General features: G+C 40.1%; 1 protein-coding gene across 1 annotated transcript in view; it reads left to right on the forward strand.

Annotated features, from left to right (window-relative positions):
• Positions 1–22,938, forward strand: part of SYNJ2 (synaptojanin 2) — a 72,649-nt gene that overhangs the window by 33,326 nt on the left and 16,385 nt on the right. The window contains exons 6-18 of the mRNA XM_067293606.1: positions 940–1,001; positions 3,818–3,914; positions 7,364–7,536; positions 7,927–8,008; positions 8,221–8,370; positions 8,474–8,639; positions 10,070–10,261; positions 12,455–12,539; positions 13,729–13,869; positions 16,798–16,990; positions 18,624–18,782; positions 19,026–19,182; positions 20,980–21,097. Of these exons, the coding sequence (XP_067149707.1) occupies positions 940–1,001; positions 3,818–3,914; positions 7,364–7,536; positions 7,927–8,008; positions 8,221–8,370; positions 8,474–8,639; positions 10,070–10,261; positions 12,455–12,539; positions 13,729–13,869; positions 16,798–16,990; positions 18,624–18,782; positions 19,026–19,182; positions 20,980–21,097 (1,775 nt within the window). The remainder of the gene's footprint in view (positions 1–939; positions 1,002–3,817; positions 3,915–7,363; positions 7,537–7,926; positions 8,009–8,220; positions 8,371–8,473; positions 8,640–10,069; positions 10,262–12,454; positions 12,540–13,728; positions 13,870–16,797; positions 16,991–18,623; positions 18,783–19,025; positions 19,183–20,979; positions 21,098–22,938) is intronic.

The following is a 22,938-nucleotide window of genomic DNA, read 5'->3' on the forward strand; positions in this document are numbered from 1 at the left end:
TGTAGCTGTATCCAGCACTGTTGTTCTGTATGTTCAAAAGCCATAGAGCTTTTCCCCTGAGTTAAGTATTTTTGACTAGTGGGCAGCATGTTTAGTTAAACAGAATTTTCATTTTTTTATAAGGGACATGGTCTGAATTTTTGCTTAATCTGGATTACATTATGCAGCCTTCATTCGTGTTGGTGAATACTTAAAACTTTTTTAAAATTATTATTCCTTGGATGTGAGCACTGCTGACACCAGTGCTAGAAAGGATTGCATAAGCCAACCTCATGAAAAAAAAATAAAGATGATGATGTACAGGAAACAGTGCATGATCTTATAAATGATTAGCAATGTAGTTTTTGAAGAGGAAAGAAGCCCTCTGCATTGAGTAGTAATAGGGGTATCTAGCATTCAAAAGGAGCTTGAGGCTACTGTTGACATTTGTATTAAAACTCCCATTAGCTCAGTGGCACAGGATTTCATTCTTCACATTTTCAAAGGACAGTTCTGATACTTTTTAGTCTGTGTAAATAATGAAAGACGAAGCAAGTTAGGACACACAATCCATGGAACTGTCATAACTGCAGCCTTTTTGGCCAAGTGAAGGGCAGGAAGAAGCTAGGCATGCAGCATATTTGTGTGATGCTGTGTGGGATATTTGCTGAAGGAAATTGGCTAGTGGACATGATTCATTTGGTATAAAAAGATGTGTAGGTATCCTATTGCTTAATGATGATCATGTTTCCACTTGTAAATGTTGTTGTCTAATAAAAGCTCTGGCTTTTGTATTAAGGATAGATATTATGTGTGTGGGTGCGTAGAGTCTGTTAGGCGTGTCTGGTGCTGTTAAAGAGATGTTTTCTCTGAAGGAAGGAGGGAGACATCTAGTGATTTAGGAGTCTAGCAGCTTAGAGAATTATTTCTCTTTGTTTCCCTTCCAATATTTTATTTTAGGTGGGTTCTCATCATCTAAGGCTTAACAGAGGTCTGGAAGCTAATGCCCCTGCATTTGACAGGTAAGCTTCATTTGACTTTGGCAGTAACACAGCAATCTGGCATTTCAACCAGATTCCACAACTTTATGCCTTCCCAATAAATTGTTAGATGTGAAGCATCTCTCAGGTGATGTAGCCAATCCCCCAGGTTTTGCAAAATTATTAGGTGGGTTTACTTTGTTTATTCACTTATTTTTGTGCATTTTCATTTCTGGTTTCAATGGTAATTAAATTAATCTGGTCTCTGGCTTGTTTCTGAAAAAGCTAAAATTTGCTGAGTGGTATGCAAAAAGAAAGCCTGTGTAAGCCTTTTTGAGTAAACAAATGTTAATTTACACTTAAGGTATAGAGAGCATCTTCTTTACCCTTGTATCCCAGGCAATTAATAATTAAATGCTGCTTCCTCTCCATTCTGAATTCACCTTGCTCCTCATTATTTTACCTCCATACAGAAGTAACAGCAACTTGTTCTATAATCACTGCTGTGTGATTATAGAATGCTAATGCTCTTCTGCTTTACTCGAAGACTGATTTATAAGCCCTTTTTAAACCATTAGACTCTGCTTGTCAACTGGAAACCATAAACAATCCATACATTAGCTTGATTCCTTTGAAAGGCTGACTAGGAAGTGCTGTCCTTTTAAGGGCAAACTCCAATTGACATCAGTGAGAAGGTTGCCTGAAATGGAAATGAAAGATTTGGCCTGTGGGAAATTTCCAAATTGTGAATGTGAGGTCAAGTGATTCATTTCTGTTTTGTTTTGTTTCTGGCAAATCAGAGCTTATGTCCAAGCTAAAACTCATTTTAGGTAAGGCCTCTTAGTTTCTTGGTTTCGTTTACGGCAGCTGTTAAGAAAGACGGCAATGGTGACTGTTAGTAGTTTTGCAACACTGAAGGGATTAGAATTTAAAGGAACTATGCACTGTAGCAGTCCGGGCTCCAGTGGGACCCAGTCCAGATTCTCAAAGGTTTTTAAGACTGCTAAATCACACTGAATTCAAAATTACTTTGAAATTCATCATCTTCATCTTGGAAGCTTATGTTCCACAGCAGAGATAATCATGTAAGAAGAAAACACTGAATTGATCAGTCTCCTCTTGCACTTCCCAAGAAACTGAAAGTACTTCAGGCAAGGAACAACTGTTACATCATCTAGCCCAGAGAACCTGTTCTTTCTGACCCCGATGCAAACAGTGAATGGCCTTCTCATAAGAAACATGAACATGAGGATCAACTTGCAGTATTCCTTCTTTCCCTTGTGCACAGTAAAGCTTCTAAGTTAGATGAAATTAGGGATCCCCCTGCTTACAGAACTGCAAAAGACAGTCTTTTGGAAATGGGCAAGGAGCAATCAGCTGTTTTTATGGGAATGGTCACTGAAATGAAATGACTTGCTGCAGCTTTTCTGTGTGTTTTAAAGTGGGTTTAGCCTGTTAAATTTTCACACTTGAGAATTAATGTTTTGAGAAGGCACTAAGAGAAGCGAATGGTAATCTCCTTGTTAATGGATCTTTTTTCTTACCCCCCCCCCCCCCCCCGAGAAATCCAAGTGCAGTGCTCAAGCAGACAACCTGAGCTTCAGTGGTTTTGTTGTTAGGAAGCAAAATTGATGGAAAAGTAGGGCCTTGATGCTGGGGTCGGAGGGGTGCATATATATTGGAAGAGTTGGCATACAGAGAACTGGCTGCAGAATCAGGACCATACATAGCACCAGAAAATATCTATTGCAACGTTTCTTTAAGGCCAAGCTGTCAACTTTCTTTTCTTGGCCCCTCTTCATAGTTTTCTATGTGGCTTATTCCTGTTTATAGGATTTACAAGTGCATGCCCTGAGACTTGTGCTGGTTCTCTGATACTCTGTCAGGGCATGTCACTTTGCAGCATGTAATAACTTTTCATTAGTGGGAGCGGTCACTTTATTTTTCTTTTCTTTTTCTACACAACTTACTCTTAAATACCACTACAATGTTGTTAGCATATGATGTCGTGTGACTTTAAGATTTAATTGTTTCTTGGTGAGCTTGTACAAGTCCTGTAGCACATACATTTTCTTTATAAGTTGGAATGTATTGAGGGGAGAATAGGTGTTTCTTCATCTGGCTAAAAACTCTGACACGTGAATCCCTAGATCTCAGATTCTGAGAGGCTGGGAACATATGCCTTAAGAAAGATCACTTTATACTTGCCCTATTTTTATATTTCATTCTGAGGAATCTGCCACTGTCTGGGTGAGACCACTAGGCTAGAAGGACCTTTGGTCTCATTCAGCATGGGAGTTCTTATGTTTACCAACCTTCCCGCTTAATTAAAGTAAGTTGAGAGTGAACATGTCAATGTTGTAGTAGCTCAGAAATGTTTGAACTCTGTGGTTGATGACATATATTTGTCCATGACTCTCTGGCCTTGGGATTGGAGCCCGAGGCCCCATTGCTGCCACTGACTGTTGGCTCACTCTTGCAAGATGCTGGGCAATTTCTGTTGAAGTGTAATATGTTGTCTTCTCTTGTCTTTCCTGTGCAGCTTCCAGGCAGAGGTGGGAGCATACAAAGGGCAATATAAAAACTAACAGTGACATAAGAGTTCTGTGGCCTGTTTCCTCAGCTTCTTCCTTTTTTATGTTCAGTTCAAAGCACTTTTTTTGTTAATTGCACGCTTGCACAATTTTTATTTTAATAATTGATTGCAAGGAAAGTGAGGAAAATTTCTGTAGTTGCTATGGTTGAAATCTTCTGCTAGGTGGAACAACCAGTAAATGCCGCTTCATGTATTTTGGAAAAGATAGTAGGCAATGTAATAGGTACTGAACAAAACCATGTTATGGTTGCTTTTGATATAGGCATATGATGCTTCTGAAAGAGCAGTATGGAAAACAAGTGATCGTTAACCTGTTGGGAAGCAGAGGAGGAGAGGAGGTGCTCAACAGAGCTTTCAAGGTAAAAGCAATGATTCTGTATTAAACTGCTGACTTCCTCTGAGCCTCCATGTTCTGTTTCCCTTCTGGAGGAAGGGAAATCTTTCCAAGTCAGGTGTTGAATGTTGGATCTAAAGAAACATTATCTCTTCACTAAATGTTGCATACAGAGAGATGGTCTCTTCATAGTCTGGTGGCTTGATTTGAGCACTGACTTCTTGCTTATTTCCTCACACCTATATGCACTTTAACCAGACCTTAAAAAATTGCCCTAAATCTCTTGAGAGTATGTAGGTCCTATTTGCAAATAAGAATTGTTCTGCTTTGCCACAATATTCAGTCACCTATGCATTGACTGTCTACAGTCAGGTGCCTTGTGGGATTGTCAGAATTGCTTTGGGTTCAGGCCCTGACCCTAGCTCACTAAAAGTAAGCTATCTTGCACTGATTGTAATGGGAATTAGCTGTCTTGTGCAGAGTGTAATGGAATTTAACTGCCTGAGTACCTGCTGACAATCTGGTGTGTGAAGAGATATGCATTTCTAACCCCTAAACATCCCTAGGCACAACTGATATCTGAAAGCATCTGTGTTGTGTTTTCAGGATGTCAGGCATTGAAGAATTAAAGCTGCACTGAGTATTAGTTCAATATAGGATTCTCAAGGCCAGATTTTTCAAACTAATACTAATACTGTAACAAGTACAGACTTGGCAGTGCAGATTGGCGCTGAGTGGGATTTTCGGAAGTGCCTCACTGCCTCACTCCAAATGGGGGTTGATGGAAGTCTGTCTCCTAAGTGGCTGTCACTTTGGAAATCAGACTTAGGTACTTTGGAGTATATCTTATGAAGAATAATATGAAGGATGTTTTAAGTACAGTACTATAGTAGGTGTAACATATTTAGCATTACAGAATGATAAAACAGTTCTGAGTTCAAATGTTTACCATGTGAAATTAAGCAAAATGAAAATTGCAGTTAAATAATACATAGTTATTGATTTGTTCCCTCTCTATCAGAATAATGTGCTTGAGATAAGCAGCATTTTAATAGTCTTTCTGTGCAGCCATTTCCTCGTTCTCTGAAAGAGCTGGGGGATCGTTGTAGGAACAGTGGAAAATGCGAGTGAAAGTCTCCCCCATATAGAGCATAGCCACAGATAGTGGTTGTAACTAAAACTTGCAAGTTGGTGAAGAAAGTACAGTAATGAAGTCTGATCCTGGCTTCTGTTTTCAGCTTTAAACTGAATTTCTGCATGACATAGCTAAGCCTCTATAACCTCTTGTTTTCCCTATCTTTAAAATAGAACTTCTGTAGGGTTTTTTTTTTTTTTTTTTTTAAGTTGAAATTTAGGGATAAGAGATGATCAGTTTGGAAGTGTTCAGGGAACTATGAGAATACAAATCTGAAATGTCTTGTGAATTTAATATTAATATTTTTACCAAACATGTTCTTGAAGGCACAGTTCTGGCCAGTAACTGCCAATTTATCTTCATGGATGTTGTATGGTACTTGACTTTTCTTTCTCTGGAAAGTTATTTGTGTTCAACCTCTTGTTTCTGTTATGATCACAGAACCAGAAATTAAGTCAGAAATATGTCATGTCTAGAATAAAAACCTTGCATTCATTCATTTCTTTTGATTAAATATCCCTTTACTTTTATTGTTAAACATCATCCCTATTCTAGGAAAATTGTGAGAGTGCCTTGTGAGCTGAAAGAATTTAGACTGACAGCATTGGAAACTGAAATTTCCTACCCATTCAAAACAACAACCTCTTGATCTTTTCTTTACCTTTGTTTTTTAATAAATGGATGATTAGAAGGAATATATAATCAGATTTTACTTTAATGGATTTTTAAGGGCTCAAAATTAAACTAAATCATAAGGGAGTGATTAGCAGTGAAAATTTTTCTCCTTTTCTGCCATGTTTATCTCACTGTTTCTCCATCTTCCCTTGCCTGCTTGCATTCTTTCCTCTTCTCATTCTACTTGCTGCAATTTTTACAAGTCTTATCTGAGTTGGTTCAAAATATTCTTGTAATTGCTGCCACGGCTACCAGATTCCTTGGATCAGAATGTCTCCACAACCATTACTTTATGCAAAAGGAAAAAAAAAAAAAGTAAATTGCTATCTTAACTTCTGCTATTACCTCTTATCAGAAGACCAAAAATCAATATTCTTCCCAGAATGCTGTTCCTCTCGCAAGCATCCGCTATAACAGATATAATTATCTTTACAGTAAAAGCAATGCCATAGTGTAGAGTTACCAACATTCTGACAATGATTTACACCAAGGCAGTGGTGGGTAAATGTTGTTTTCAAGTGTGTTACCAGTGCCAGCAGCTGTAAAGGTAGGTTGAGGTGCTGACAGCTAAGAAGCAGATACCAAGTGTTTTGACTTTTGTTACAGTGTAATGAAATATATTTTGCGCTCCTTCTCCAAGCACTGTGCAACACCTTTAAATTTGTCTCTGCATGGAAGGCTTAATGGCTAACCTGATACAATTATACTGGTGTAACTGCTTTATGTACACTTTTATTGTAATATCACAGTTGTTTTTGTTCAGTTTGTGTCACAATCTAAGTGGAAAAAAGCATCCGTCTCTTGAGATGAGAATGTACAGGAAGGGAGGGAATAGACAAAGGCTTACATAATTAGAGCTAATATAAAAATTCTATTTGGTTTTGCTATGGAGAGCAGAATATACTGTTATGTTGTATATATTACAGATATGCTAATGAAATTTGTGGTGATTATGAAAGTGCATGGGAGGTCATGGAATTGGGAGATGAATCACTCAAGGTGTTTGACCACTTCTTTCACTTATGTGGTTCACCACAAACATTTTGTAATATGCTTTCTGGGACATAATTTCTTTTTTTACTTTCTCTTCTACCACCATCCATCTAAAGTTAGGGCCCTGTTTTCCCATATCTGGGCACTTCAGGAATGGTTACAAAATACCATGCCCTGTTATGTTCAGGTACCGTAAACAGCTCTGGACATACTTACCCATGAGGGTCCCAGTCCTGTGTCTGGTTTCAGCTGACAGTATCTCTAGGGATGCAGAGAGTCTCAGGTAGTCTGCCCAGAGCATCACTGCTGTCGTACACGCTCCCATGCAGGGCTGGCAGGCCACCTGCTGCAGGGCTGCCATGAGCCAAAGCTAAGGGAGTGCACAGCTGCTGAGGAGGCAGCAGAAGTTTTGTAGCTCTGTCTTGCAGCTACAGCTTAAGTTTCCACATAGAAAGTTGGGCTCTAACAACCCAGTTTACTTTTGGAAAGGAAACAAATAGAGAACTTTTGTTGCTTTTTTCATGTCTGGCATTTCAAAATTTCCTCTGAACTTCTCGAAGTTAAAATTGTGATAAACTGTCCAATTTTACTAACGATGAAAAGCATGCTGATATCAGTCCGTAGGCTATGACTTGAGCAGGACTTGTTTCCTTCTTTCTCTTTCTAAACAGAAATTGCTATGGGCCTCTTCCCACGCAGAAGACACTCCCATGATAAACTTTGACTACCACCAATTTGCCAAAGGTGGGAAAACTGAGAAGCTGGAAAACTTACTGAGGCCTCAACTAAAGTTGCACTGGGAAGACTTTGGAATCTTCACAAAGGGCAAGAATGTAAGTCCACGGTGAGTGTCCCGACCTGATGGATCCCATATAGCCAGGCACCATGCCTTCTGACCTTCACAGGTTCATCACTGTATCAGGACCAAGAACTTAACTGATTTTGAGATAAAGTGCAGTCTTGGGGTTAATTGACTATTTTGGCTTAACTGCATCTCCATTGTTTGGAATCTGGAAAATTAGTAGTGCATGGATTTGCTAATGTGGTGTTGCAGACATCATCAAGTAATTAGATGTGTGATGGAATACGTTGTGCGCAATGTGCTTGCACTGGCAGAATGCGGGTTGGTATATTCAGGCTGAACATTTGGTGGTCTTGCTCAGTAAACCCATGATTAGATGTCATTTTAAAATATACCTTTTTCTCCCTCTCCTCTTGTGTTTGGTTACCAAAGTCTGCAGACAGGTGCTTTTCGAATGAATTGTTTGGACTGCCTGGATCGTACTAATAGTGTACAGTCCTTCGTTGCGCTAGAGGTGAGTTTGTCAAAGGACCTTTCATAGATGCCGCTACTAGCATACATTGTGTGTTCTGTGGGAAAGATGGGAAAGAGGACATAAGCCTCAGTGACATAAGTCTTTCTTGCCAGCTCTGTGATACAGAATGATACTGGCTGGAATACTTAAATGGAGAATAAAAAGAAACATATTTAAGAACAGGTTTTTTTTCTCTTTCTGTTCCAATCTAGATCCTGCTTGCTCAGTTAGAAAGTCTTGGGCTGAACTCTAAATCTATAATTGAGCGCTTTGTGGAATCCTACAAAGCAATGTGGACTCTCAACGGTCATAATCTGAGCAGAGTATTTACTGGCAGTCGTGCCCTCGAGGGGAAGCACAAGGTAAAGGAAAATGACAGAGCTGCTTATTTGCAAGTGACAGTAAAGAAAGTTGTCAGAATTACTCTTCAGTGTTATTTGTGCTGATGATTCATGTCTAAAGCAGGTTGGGAAGCTCAAGGATGGAGCCCGTTCTGTGTCGCGCACGATTCAGTCAAATTTTTTTGATGCAGTAAAGCAGGAAGCCATCAATTTGCTGCTCTTGGGTGACTTCTTCAGTGAGGAGTATGCAGACAAAGGCAAGATGCTTATGGACCACACTGCTCTGCTAGGTAAGGCCAGTGTAAACCCTTTACTTTTCTTTTTTGTTTATTTTTGGGGGGGGAGGGGGAGTTCAGCTGTCAGATATGACCAATTGCATCCTTTTGGAAAAATAATTATTAAGCCACTTTTGCACAAATATGTTGTTTAAAACACTACTTTCAAGTTACCATAACACATCTCTGTGTATTTTTATTCCTCTGTGCTTAATTCTCATATTTTGTATTGGACTTCTGAGTGTGTTTATCTGCTTGTTGATGACAATCTCTTCTGACAGTTTAGGGGAGTTAAACTGGAGGAAAAATTTTAGGGCTTTATTCCCAGTTTGGTCCTAAATGAGTCAGACTTAAACACGTCTCTTGAGCTCAGATTTTGATGTCTTTATTTTTGACCTGCAGTTTGCAGATCCTTTTAGCCTTTTGGGTCTCTAAAGGCATGTTTATGCTGTTATTTTGTTTCATTCTCTGCTTTACTTCAGGGCCCTGCTAATCCACAGCATATACACATTCATTTGTACCCATCTAGAGTAAACCAACCTAGCTCCCTCTGAGAAGAAACTTGTGTGCAAAACACAGGATAATCTGCTCCCACAAGCAGTATCAGGTGGTCAGTTTGCTCCAGAGAACGGTTGGCCCTTAGTAGGATAGACATTCATTCAGCACCACTTCAATCCTGGGTTTATCCCCTGAGGGCAGCCACAGGGAAAGCACAGATACCTCCTCTATGTCTGATTGCAGAGTTAAATAAGGTACTTGAAGATTAAGGTCATCTCAGTTGCTCTTCCAACTAATGATGGACACACAAGCACACTCCTAATTTTCTGTACCCATTAGAAATAATGAATATGGCATTTTCTTGTGAGGAGTTCTGATTAGAATAGTGCTTCATAACAGTGCTAGTTTTGGAGAGCTAATGTGAGAGACTGTGCTGCTCACTGCCTTTCCCCCCACACTCTAAATTTCTTAGGGCTTAGATTTAAGTCTTAATTTGTGATATGTCCAATCTCTGTAAACTAAACTGAAAAGATTAAGGAAGGAAAAAAGAATTTGGTCAATTATTACTTGAAGTGCTGGAAAATGTATGTAAAATGTTAAAAGCGAGTTGAATCCTTTCCAATTTGTTGCTTTTAAAACTCTGACTTTTCTCCTCCTGACCAATCTGTTCACCTCCATGTGTAAAAGTAGAGCTACTTTCAAAGAGTGCCTGATTTTCTGAAGAGAAACTGACAGTGTCAACCCCAGTTATCTTGTAGTTATTGCTGTTACTGTTGGAGCTATTCTTTTTGTGTCATTGCCACTACGGTAATGTCATTATTTAACAGTAACTCTGTGCCACTGCTGTCTGTATTCTTTTTATCCTATTATAGCACTTTTTTTTTTTTTTTAACATATTCTCTCTCTCTCTCTCTCCCCTTCTCTCTCCCTCCCCCCACCTCTATCAGTAACTCCAAGTATTTTGAAGGCCATGTCAGAGCGTCAATTTGAATTCACAAGCTTCAAGCGTGTTCGTGTTGCCATGGGGACCTGGAACGTGAACGGAGGCAAGCAGTTTCGAAGCAACATCCTTGGTACCAGTGAGCTAACAGACTGGCTGCTGGATTCTCCCAAGCTCTCTGGAGTTTCTGAATTTCAGGGTAAGACCTTGAAGTCAAAATGTATAAGCAATATTTCCTGGCGTCTGCAGGGACAGCAGCAAATTTAGACACCAGTTTTGACCAGCTGTTCCTTTCAAAGTCAGTGCATTATCTCTGAGGGCATTTTCTGTTAATTCTAAGGGATGTATTTTGCCCCATTTAGCTTTGTGCTGCCTCCCCTCAGCAGTGAGGTGGCATGTAGAGGCTGCTGACAGAGCAGCTCTTGGGTTGTTACCAAGTGATACTGTTTTGGACCTGCAGCAGTTCAGAATCTATAGGTCCCTTTCACTCCATTGTGGGGTGTATCTTCCTATTTCACGTCTCATATTGGGTTTTACTCCTTGACTCCTCCCTCCTTTTTTCTTCATTGTGAGTGGGAGTTATGTGCTTAGGTGCCCTCAAAATGTCTACTTGGTCTTTATCTGCAGCTAAATGTATCTGTACAATCTAGACTGAGCTTGTCTGGAAACGTTACTATCAAAACCTCAGACAAAGAGATTTATTATTACATTTGTTGAAGGCAATTTCCCTTGTTCAGTAGTATAGAAACCTCTTGTGCTTGTGGCTTGCTTAAATTGGCTGCTGAATTTCTCATTTACAGAACAAGGCCAGGTATTTTAATTGATTTACAGATTTTGTTAAGGAAAATGAAAAGTGAACACTGTCATCTTAAAATTGAGTTGTTCTAAAACTATTGTAGAACCTGTGCTTTTGTTGTTACAGTAGAACATTTAGCCTCCTGCAGGCATTGCAGGGGTGTTCCTATGCATACCCTTCAAGTTCAGGAATTTGTTCCTCAAATCCTTGGTCTGCTAACATGAGTTGTCCCTTTTGAACCCTTACTACTTGAGTGCATGGATATGTGATCAGGTGCAGACAGCTCTACTCTGAGCTGCTTGGGTGGATGCTCAGTCCAGTCTGTTTCAGAAACAGTTTCTATGTGTTAACACATGCCTGTGCTCATGATACTAAAATTTGTCAAGAGCCAGTCATGTGCTAGCCCTGCCAGGCCTTCCCCTGAGAGAACTGAGTGGGGGGCAGGGGAGGGCAGCACAGCTAATTAGTATGGGCAGTCATAATGTGATATGTCTAAACAGCTTCTGTAATGAAGCTGGGCTATGTGAATCGTCAGAGCTAGGGCATGACCATGCAATGTCTGTATTGATAGTAACATTAGTGCAGTGTCTACGTGAATGGGTAAGTTTACAAAGAATGGGAAATACACAGTTAACATGTGACTAGTGTCTATCATGTTAAGCCCATAAGGGAGGCTAGCTGTCATGCCTTAGCTTGGCCCTTTTGTCTGCAGTGAGGAGCTTCATATTTTATTCTTTATTTTTTTTCTTATTTTGTGGGGTGGGTCTGACTGAGGTTCCTGTGGTCTTCTACTTTCAGGTCTTCATGCTGAGGTAAGTTACTGTTACCTAGGGCATACAACAGTTAAAAAAAAAAAAAAAAGAAAATCCCTTTAGACGATGGACAAACCTGATGTGTCAATAGATGTGCTTCATACTATTATATGAGAGCATTTGATCTTCAGTGATTCACTGGGGTGGTATCCACAGGTCTCGGCAAGGGAAGGGAGAGTCTCAGTGCTCTAGGGTGACCTAAGCTTATAGTGCAGGTGATCTAAGAAGGCAGGGGCTGGGAAGAAAGAAGACAAGAAGAAACTTCCAAGGCTTCTTTAAAGTAGCAGATAAATTTACTAAAGGCATTGAGAGAGGGAAGGGACATGCTGGTGTATGGACAGTAGTTTCAGTTACATAGGGATCAGTGTCAGAAAAGAAAAGGAAGAAGGTAAGGGTGTTAGGTAACCAGTGTAAGATGACAAACGGTGGTAAGATGGTGAGCAACGGCTCTGGTGGCTCTGGTGATACATCTAGGTGAGAGAGGGAGGACACTGACTATTTTCTCATTTTAACATTGCTACAATATAATGCTGTGTTCTGAACTGCTTCCTGCAAGAGAGATGGAGACCAACTGCTAGGAGAAAAGCAGGAAAAAATTCCAGAGGAACTGCAGGGGTTGTTTTGTGAGATTAGATTAAAGGAGCTATGAATATGTTTAGCTTGGCAGGTGATGATACCCAAGATAGAACTATAGGAATGTTCTTTGGCAGAAATTACAATACAGGTCGTTAGAAGAAACAACAAAGTAGTAACTCTTGTATGCATTTCTCCCTCTTCCCAATAGATGATGATAACTGCCCTCCTGACATATTTGCAGTGGGATTTGAAGAGATGGTTGAACTAAGTGCAGGGAATATTGTGAATGCCAGGTAGGTTAAGAAAATACTCCCCTTACCCCTGCCTCCCAAAACCAACCAACCAAAAATCCTCCAGAGCTCTCCTTTGTATACTCAGATGTATGGAACACCTCCTTCCAAGTCTATTGCTTGTAATCATAGCTGGAAATATGTTTGCCATTATTGGCACTCAGACTGTGCTGAAAGTGCTGTTTCTACATGAACTTCTGTACAGTAGAATACACAGAGTTTTCTAAGCCTTTTGAGTCTTTGTGTTGACAGAGAAGGATTCTGATGGTTGACATTGTTTTAATGCTGGTCCTTAAATCCCTGCTTGATGTTGAAAAGATGTGTTCAGTGACTGTAAACATAATTGGTATTCATGGGGGAATTCTAAAATGAACAAAACGTCTCTGTGGCTAATTGTCTGTGTTTGTGAAAATTGTTGCTAGAGAAGGAGTTAAAGGCAAAGCCTGAGCTTGGCTTGTCAGCCTATACAGTAGGTTGTGGTACATTCCAGTGTGTTTGAATCTGAAGGAGAAGTTGGGATGGAGAACCGTGAAGATAATGTTTCGCGTACTGATTCTTTAGGCTGAGCAGTTAGTTGCCTGTTTTGGGAATGACAAGTTACAGTAGCATGGCTGCTGGACTGGCTGTATACCTGCATATATCCATTGACTTTGGAGATGAGAAGAAGCCAGGTCTGCAGAAAAGGAGGTATCTGCACCCACCCACAAGCCTTCAGCTGAGAGCAGCCAACAGTTAATGCACCTGGGGTGTAGCCAGTCACCTCCCAGTCAGAGAAGATCCATTTTATCTCATCCTCACTGTAAGCAAAAGAAATCTTGTAAGTCACAAGATTTGACACAGATTTATGGTTTTAAGGTTATGATTGCTACAGTCAGCTCCCAGTTACACCCAGTGGATGAGGGTATCAAACCCAGATCACTCTAAGCCTGGCTGACACAATCCTCATATCCAGAGGTGGGATAACTGCGTTTGTGCACTGTGCCTGGGCTCACTGACCCTGCGTGCTCTGGGCTGGCTCACAAGAAGATATTAGCTGCCTCTGCTTTGCCTCCCACAGCACTCCAGTTCTGGAGTCAGCATGTGCAGAGCCTAATGGGATGTCTGTAAACCTAAGACACAGTTAATCTGGTCATTGTATTGATTGTATGTAGTTTCTTTTGATTCCATTAAATGATTTTTGTGTTTGTTCCAGCACAACAAATAGGAAGATGTGGGGAGAGCAGCTTCAAAAAGCTATTTCAAGGACTCATCGCTACATTCAGCTGACATCAGCACAGCTCGTTGGTGTTTGTCTTTTCATCTTTGTTCGGCCTTATCACGTCCCCTTCATCAGGTAAAAAAAAAAAAAAAAAAAAAAAAAAAAAACCTTTATCTTCAGTAACAGCTGCTGTTGAAATGTGTCCAGAGAAGATGGGAGTGATTTTTCAGCTTGGTGAGATTCGTGCAAACCTGGATTCCCTGCTCAGTGCAGGCGAGACACATCTCCAGGCAGCAGTAGCTGGGAGACTATCCTCCTGGGTAGCCCAAGGGCCAGGCAGCCCCAGTACCTTGCCTCCAGTTCAGCAGAGAAGCCAGGCCTCCTGAGGTATTCAGGTGTAGCACCTTGTTTGGGTGCTGTCTTTGTGGGAAAGGAATGACCTGTCTTAGTAAGTCTGAGTGGTTGAGCAAGTGCCCATCTCTGCCTGAAGGGCAGGGTTTACTTTCTAACCATATACTGTTTCTCTATAGAAATGCGGCATCTGTGAATCCAGTTCTTGTAGCGTAGCTCTCCCCAAACATTGTCCGTCTTGGACACCTTCATGGCATGAAGCTGTAGGGTACCTTATTGCAAGGCAGAGCCTTAAGTACCTTTTGGAGATTTTTCTTTCTCTTCTCCTAATGCTTTATGAGAAAAATTTATTAAATATTTGGGGATTATATTATAGCAATGTTGGCTGCTCTGGAATATTATAATGACCTCCTGTAAATTCCAAGAGTGGGACAGAATTTCCCCTCCAGGAATGACTCCAAGGACTGCTCTGAAGAGAGCATTTGCAGTAACTCTGGTAGCACAGAAGGAGAAAGGCTGTATCTCTGTCCAACCAGCTCAGGCCTACTCTGAGACACGTGTCAGCATCTTCCTCCACAGCCCAAAATAAATAGTTAACACAGCTGTCACAGAACAGATATAATATGTTCTCTGGGGCTAACACTTTCAGGCAGATAGTGAAACTGGTTGGTATAAGCAACAGTGTTGGAGATTTTTTTCAAGAATAGCATCCTATAGAGAAAGTAGTAGTAATATAACATGGAAGTCACTTGTTCCAGACCTGAGAAGAATGGTGCAAAAGGTGGAAGTGGGATGGAGGAAGAGGGCTGGAGAGAGTTTTGTCCCCTGACATTTTACAGAACTGAGGGGCTGTGAGGACCCCTTAAGTGTTTGTCTCTACCAGATGTTAAGAGAACCAGAACTGTGTCTCTAGTTGGGAGGATGCAGAGCTGTGTGTCCTCAGTTTACTAGCACCAGTGTTACTGGAGCCTGATCAAACTCGTCTTGCCCCCAGAAGATTCTCATTTGTATTAAAGAGGAAAGATAAAAGAACAGAGTCACAGGGATCTGCACATTAAAATGCCTTTGCCATGGGCAAGAATTGTGCATTGTGAATGGGTAGGAAATAAGTAATTAGCCAAAACAATCATAATGGTGCCCTCCAGTCCATATTAGAGACGCTGCTCAGCCACTAACTACCTTTTGTGATCACAGTATCAAAAGTTGCCTCCTCCTTCTCAGTGAGCTCATATCTACTGAGAAGATCAGTGCAGAGCTTGTGCAACATCGAGTGCTGTAGCCAGAGTAATGCAATCCAGGTAACCCAGGTAGTCTTGAGTTGTTGCATTCTTAGTAATCTTTCTTCAAAGGGATTTTAAAAATTACATTTTTTTGATGGTATAAAACAGTACAGAGGAGGAGTGTATCTGTCAGTAGTTGACTTTTCACCTGGATTACAAGATTCATGACCAAGAAATTTGAGTAATCTGGCAGGAGGTGCTTGGTTAAATGGAGATCAAAAGCAGAAGCAGCACAGCACAGTGGCTCTGTTGCAGCTGTCAAACTGTAGCCCTTTGAAACTCAGAGAAAAAGGGAAGGGTTAGATTATAGTGACTGAGTTTCATTATTTAATGCTAATGTGCTGCTACGTATTATGTGAACACAACCAAATCTAGCCTGCATGCCTGTGTAGTTTTCGCCATGTCTAGAAAATGAAAATGAAAATTATCAGAAGTGCAGAAATAATTCTATATTTACAGAGATTAAAGAGATTAGGGCAGAAGTTAGAGATGAGAAATAAAATGAGAGAATGAAGGAGCAAGGAAATACAAGCAGTTGAATGTACAGTGGTTTATCTCAACATAACCTATCCCATGGATGGAAATCAGATAAATACCAGTGAGCAATTGGATAGACAGGCAGCAGGAAGGGAGAACTCCTTAAAGTGAAAAGACAGACCACATGCTTCTTTCAGAGCAGTTGAAACTTGTCTTTTCATGATACACATTGATGGTCCCCTTTGCCTGCCTTTGCAATTGAGGGCGTCTTTTCTGGTGATTTTCTGCAGTCAGCAAAAGAGAGGAAAATAGCACAGCTTGGAACATCTTCCAGTCGTGCTTGGATTGTCAGCACCTGACACGAAGCCAAAGACTTAGTGTTTTTCTCCCTGCCCCTTGCTTAGAGCCAGTAATATTCTAGTCCAGATCTACTTGTCTTCTGTCTGGAAAGTAAAATTTCCTCAATATGAACTTGAGTTTCAAGACACAGTAGCACCACTTAAATTGATAACTATCTGAAAAATAGATCCCTGTATGGTCAAAAGTAAAAGGGAATGTAACAGTAAAATTAATTATTGTCACTATTTTAAAGATCATGGTAAACTTGAAACGTATATCCTGTAGAAATTCCCAATATTTCAGAAATAATGCCTTACTTGTATTGTTTGGGAGGGACAAGAAGAGAGGAAAAATAATTTTGGATGGTTTTAATTCTTTATTATTGTATTATACTTCACATGAAATATATGTACATGGACATTATCAAGAAACTTCACAGCCTAGATGATGTGCTTAACAACAGTAAGCTCTCTGTCCATGCATCAGTTCATGGAGGAGAGGGGACATGGCACTGTAAATAACAAGATTTTCCTTTCTGTATTGCAGTCAAAGTCAATTAAATGTTTGTCCCTGCAGCCCTTTACTCTCTTCTCTCTCTTTTTTCTTTTTTATACAGGGATGTAGCAATAGACACAGTGAAGACGGGAATGGGAGGAAAAGCTGGAAATAAAGGGGCAGTGAGCATCCGTTTTCAGTTCTATAGTACCAGTTTCTGCTTTATATGCAGTCACTTAACAGCTGGGCAGACCCAGGTGAAAGAGAGAAATGAAGATTATAAAGAAATCACACAGAAACTCAGCTTTCCAATGGTAAGCAAGGATGTACGTAAGCTAGAAACATTGCTAATGGGAGGTAAAGGCTGTGCATTGTGAAAATTGGTCCTAGGCTGTCTGTGCTGATGGGTCATCAAAGGAGTCAGCTCAGTGCCATGGAGAAGGAGCATAAAAGAAAGAAGTAGTAAACCAAATGGAAACAAAACAAAATGGAAAATGTGTCACAGGAAACCAGATGACACTGTGGTGCTCCTTAATTGACATATTAAATACATTAAGGCCTCATGGATGAGATCTAGGTGACTGGTGTTACAACTAGAGAACATACTGATAGCTCTTGCTGACACTAGTTAGTAAGGGTTCCTAAAAGACCATCCCTGCAACTCACAGTGCATCAGCGCTTTAGCTGTTCCTGCTCAGGTATGATGAATCATTCCTGGTCACAGCTATTGTAACTTTTGTTCCCTTCGTTTTGTCCACATGAGAGTGTCACTGTCAAGGAACAGTTGGCTTTTCTCAATGTAGCAAGTACAGACTATTGGTCCATATGAATAACTTTTCCCCTGAACAATATCAAATCAATTGCCCTAGTGTTTTATTTTATACCTGTCTCCTCAGGCCAGCAGGTAGCCTGTGGGGTTTGGTGGCTGTGCTTTTTTGCTTCCCTTAATAATTGTTGGTTGCTTTAATTTGTGTAGCTGCTCCTTCTTAGACCTCCCTGGAGAGGTCCTAAACCAGGGAGGGAATGGACCAGTTTGTGTATTCTGTTTAGTCAGCAAAAAATGGCATTCGGGTTGCAAAGCATAAAATTTAACTCCCTGTTGTTTGCAAGGTTTAGAGGCCTGACACATGCAGCATATTAATCAGTTGTGTTTTATGTAAGAAATAATGCTGACAGTCTGGAAGTCCTGCATAGAATATGTGTTCTAAATGGCCATAAAGTCGTACTTATGGTAGTCTTTCCTTCTAATACCTCATTAACTATTTTATGTCTTCAACATTTGTAATAGCTAGATGTACTGTGTGCGTGTGTGTGTGTGTAATACGTATAAAGAGTGCCCTCTAGTGCTGTGATAGCTACAGCTCTGCAGCATTTTTTTCATGAATCCCTGGGTTTTAGAGGTTTATAGCTTGACTGAAAAAAAAATGACTGGTTAGAGTGTAGCATGTTAAACTTAGCAGTGGATTGAATTTTTACTGACATTTTATTTCAGTACATTTACAGAACTATGACATGTGCACATAAAAGCAAATCTTAGCTTGATGTTACTCAAGACCTTTGCTGCTGAATGTGCCTTGGTACCAGGAACATTTTGTGTTGTATTTAGAATATTTAAATATTTGTTTGTGAAATGTGTTAGGAAAATAAAGTTTTTTAAATATTCATGATGGCCAAATTGTGAATTTAAAACTGTAGTCCCAGTTTATACATACCTTCAGAAAACAGGGGCTAGAGTCTGTTAATTTTGTTTACAAAATTCAGCTCAGTGGGATGTGAAAGACAGTGAAGAAACCATTTCTTTTTAGCATGAGTTGGATTTTAACAAACAGAATATGGCAGGTAAGTCCAGTACTCAGAATTTCAGAGAAACTAAGTTGTACATTTTCGTGCATTTAAAATTTGGGTGTTTGAATGTGATTTAAAATAGTATTGTGTACCTCCAACTAGGGGCGGAATGTGTTCTCACATGACTATGTCTTCTGGTGTGGCGATTTTAACTATCGGATCGATCTAACATATGAGGAAGTCTTTTATTTTCTTAAACGGCAAGATTGGAAAACACTTCTGGAATTTGATCAATTACAACAGCAAAAATCCAGTGGAAAAGTAAGGCAGTTTTTCCCATTCTCTTATGCTTTAAGGTCATCATTTTCCTGAATACCTGCATGTTGGCTTGGTCTAGTTCCTTGAGAGAGTGAAAACAGGCATTTTCAGATCAGTATTTGCGGTATATAAATGTATTAATTTGTTTAAAAATCAGAATGTTATTCGTGCTCAAGAAGGCTGGTATGTCACAATGGCATCTTCATCATCCGTAACTTAATCAAAGAGATGGTATTTCTTTCGTAGATTTTTAAAGACTTTCATGAAGGGACTATTAATTTTGGACCAACATATAAATATGATGTTGGCTCAGAGGCTTACGATACAAGTGATAAGTGCAGAACCCCAGCCTGGACTGACCGAGTGCTTTGGTGGAGAAAAAAACTTCCATTTGAAAAAACAGGTGTGTATGGTCTTTCCCTCCTCTTTATTTGAATATTATTTCATTTTTCATACAGAACCCACAGAAGGAGATTTAATCTAGTGAACGGAGAGAAAGGGAGTTTGTGAGTTCTATGTGAAGTTCCGTGTTATAAAGGCTAGATTGACTGTTTCTGTTGACCTCAGTAGAAATGTAAGCACTTTTTTGTAACTTCTTCTGCCTTGGTAATGTCTGGGAACATTTCTGCTAGCTTCTGGAATGGTGGAAGATTTCTTTAATTAGTGCTTGTAAAGTACTTTGAGACCATGAGTGGCGACCACCGCAGAAGTGCCGTATACAATTTGTGTTTGTTCTTTGAAAGTTAACAATAACAAAATAAAAAAAATGTTTCTTTGTGTAATCAGAGACAGGTTTTTATAACCATGCTTGCAGTCTGCAGGTGTATCTCTCCCCAGTATTTATAAAATCTGCACAAGTTCATATTATAGGTGTAATCACTAGAGAAGTAATTTTGTTTGGGCTGCAGATGTGATTTTCTCAGGCCTCAGAACTACTGCTTGGAATCCAAGTCATACTATGAACAGACTAAGTGTAAAACTATGAAGCAAAACTAGGGTAATCAGAGAGTACATATCAGTGTGATACAGAGTTATGCATGCTTATTTAAGGAATCAAAAATGAAGTAAAATGAGGCGCTTAAACCACTGATAGAGATGTAATCTGGGAAAGAAATAAAACTGTGGGAGATGTAATAAGGAAGTTATAACAGTAAGTGAACTTCCCTCCTGTGCTGGCTGTTTTCATTTTAGGAGAAAGAAAATACTCCAACATTTTCAAAAAGTTTTCCAGCATATTCCTTATTTCAAATGGCAAGGCTTAGCCCCTGGGAAGACTTTAGTTGATGGAGCACACACAGAATGTAGCGCCCATCTAGCTGACCTGCAAGAGCCCACTCTCTGTAGGCAGGTTCCTTTATTTAGCATTCTGCGCCTCCCACAGCTAGTCCATGTGGGTATATGACTGACCACTTGTCTGTCCACCTACCTTCCCAACACTGCAGAGGTTTTCTAATGCCACCAGAGTTTCTCTCCTTTTCTGCTGACAGCAAAGCTTTTCAGCCTCTCAGCTCTAACTCTTTTCCCTTGCTCCTTTTTTGCAGGTATAGGCTAGAGGACCATTTGCTTTCTAAGAAGAAAGTGTAGCCCCAGTGTGAGTGTTTAGGGAGAAATGCTGTATTCCGTGTTAACTCATTTTCAACTCCATGGGCAAGAAATTGTATTATTCGTTAGCCCAGACAGTGGCCTAGAAATTTTCCTGATACTGATGGCAATATAATATCTTACTCTAGCATAAAGTCTGGATTGATTACTGTTACCTTAATGTATTGCAAAGAAAGCATTTGGAGGTTGGAGTTGCATGGGACTGCCTTTTTTTTATTTCTTCACTCCCTGTGTTTTATTCAGAAATGCAATTTATTTCACAAGTACTGTGTCTGAGTAATGAGGCAGGAGAAAAAATATTAATATGACTCTCACCCCAGACTGTGTAGATCATTGATTGAGTGACCTTCAGGTTACCATTTTGCATCTGTCTTATTCTAGTGATCAGCTGTGTCTGTTGTTCTCCCACACTCCATGTTTTGTTTCCTGTCCCCTAACTCCTACATGTTTTAGGATACAAGCTGTTCTTTAAATGGTATAGACGGGAACAATTTAAAAAACCTCCTCTCACTAGTAGCGTTCTGTGAACTGCATCATAATAAAATAGCTTTTAACTATTAGTAAGAGTGAGTTTTAAATGATGTTTTGTACTGCATAGCTGGAGAGATCAATCTTCTAGACAGTGATCTGAATGCCGAAACTAAAGTCAGGCACACCTGGACCCCTGGAGCCCTGATGTATTACGGGAGAGCAGAGCTGCAGGCATCTGACCACAGGTAAAGTCCTAAGCAAATAATCAGAGAAATTACCTCTAGGTTAGAATGTGTCAAACAGAACTGCACCTTCAGAGTGAGAAATTGAGTCTGATAGTAACAAGCATTATGGGCTAATTCTCCATTCAGTTTCTTGGTGTTTCTTTCATAATGGGTTTTATATCAGGGTGGCAAGCATCTATAGTCCTGTACAGATTTCTGCTGCACTGTGACCTCAGCAAGGGTCGGATAAGTTGCAGCAAACTGAGAGCTTTCTGTTGCTTGTTTTTGGAAAGCTCTGGTACCCAAACAAGCTGCTCTGACAGACTCCCACTCAGCTTGCTGTGAGAGAGGAGGAAGGAGGGACTATGTGGCTTGAAGAGGAGTAAATCATGTACATAGGGCCAGATGTGACCTCTTCAGAGTAGTAAAGTGTTAAGCTGCTAGGCTTTTCTTAGAAACAAAGGTGGGAGGAGGAAGAAAAAACAAAGACCAGTGCCTCTGGCTGGTCTATATCATTAACTTCTCTTTAGGGGATATGAGTGACTTTTCTTTGTTAAGTTTTTGTCACTGTCTCACTTCTCTGAAACAAATTCTGTAATAAATACCCCATGGAAGCTCCCTTGCATTTAGAATTCTTTGTCACACCCCTTGCATGCCCTCTGGAAATGCTACAGTATTGTTCCTCATAGCAGAGCTCAGTGAATCACAGCAGCTGGCCCTGTGCTTCTCATGGTACTCGTACACATAAGAACTGTTCTGTAGTCCTCCAGCAATAGAAGAACATGCCTCTTGCAAGCAATTTCTCTGTGTCAAGGCTTTGACATTGCTGTGTTCCACAAAGCGTACTCATTATATAAAGGACCCTGAGGATGCAGCCTGTGAAACATGGCTGTTGTACATTGGTTTTCAATTTCAGCAAACTCGACTGCAAAAACTGCTTTTTAATTACAGTCAGTGGGTTTGCTTTCCCAAGGTTTGTGCTGGAAAAGGGGCTTAGCTGGATTTTTCTGACATGGAAATGCATTATGATTTACAGTGCTTGTAGAAATAGTTAACATTTCCTATACGAAGTTGTTTTTGGTCTTTTTTTTCCTACTGTTCCTTTCTAGTTTAGCTGTTGTTGCATTAATATCTTCTGGTAATGCATATTCCAAAGCCTGCTCTATTGCAAGTGGGAGGCAGCAATTTTGAAGTAGTTAGCAGAGCAGCCATCCCAGTTACTGCTCTGCATATATTTGCAGGTAGAATTCTGAGCATGTAGATTGCATCCACAGAGACAATACAAGCTTTGCTCTTTCAGACAGCTTTCCCAGTTGTATTTAGATCTAACACACAAGGAGGTAATCTGTAAGAAATGGCTCAAGAAGCAGGTTTTCAATGTTGCTTATAATGTTACGGATTGATGTATGTTTGCTACCTAACTACATTATGCACTTAGAACACCTTAGTGTTTGTCCTTAGTGTTTGGAAGAAAGACATCTTATGTAGCCTTGAATTACATCTAACAGAAAATAATATAGTGCCTTCCTGCTGTATAGGAGATTTGGGAGACAGCTGTTTAATAATGAGTGAAGCATTCTGGTACCTTTAGATTGCAGTTTTGTCAGAAGTGCTACACACAATTGTTATTTGAATTCCTCTATGGTGTGTCCTCACTGTTACATCCAGCTAGTGCAGGAGTGGTAAATATAATTGATAGTGCTCAAGGCATGATCTTCCACTGCAGGAAAAATGAAACAATCCATCAGAGTGAGAACTTCTGAGTTGTATTACCAGCCACAGTGCTTCCTTGCTGTGAGACCTTAAGCAATTTGCTCAACTTCTCTTTCTACATAGAATGTATAATAATCACCTCCTTCTAA

This window comes from Apteryx mantelli, chromosome 3, assembly GCF_036417845.1.
Source record: "Apteryx mantelli isolate bAptMan1 chromosome 3, bAptMan1.hap1, whole genome shotgun sequence".
NCBI lineage: Eukaryota > Metazoa > Chordata > Aves > Apterygiformes > Apterygidae > Apteryx > Apteryx mantelli.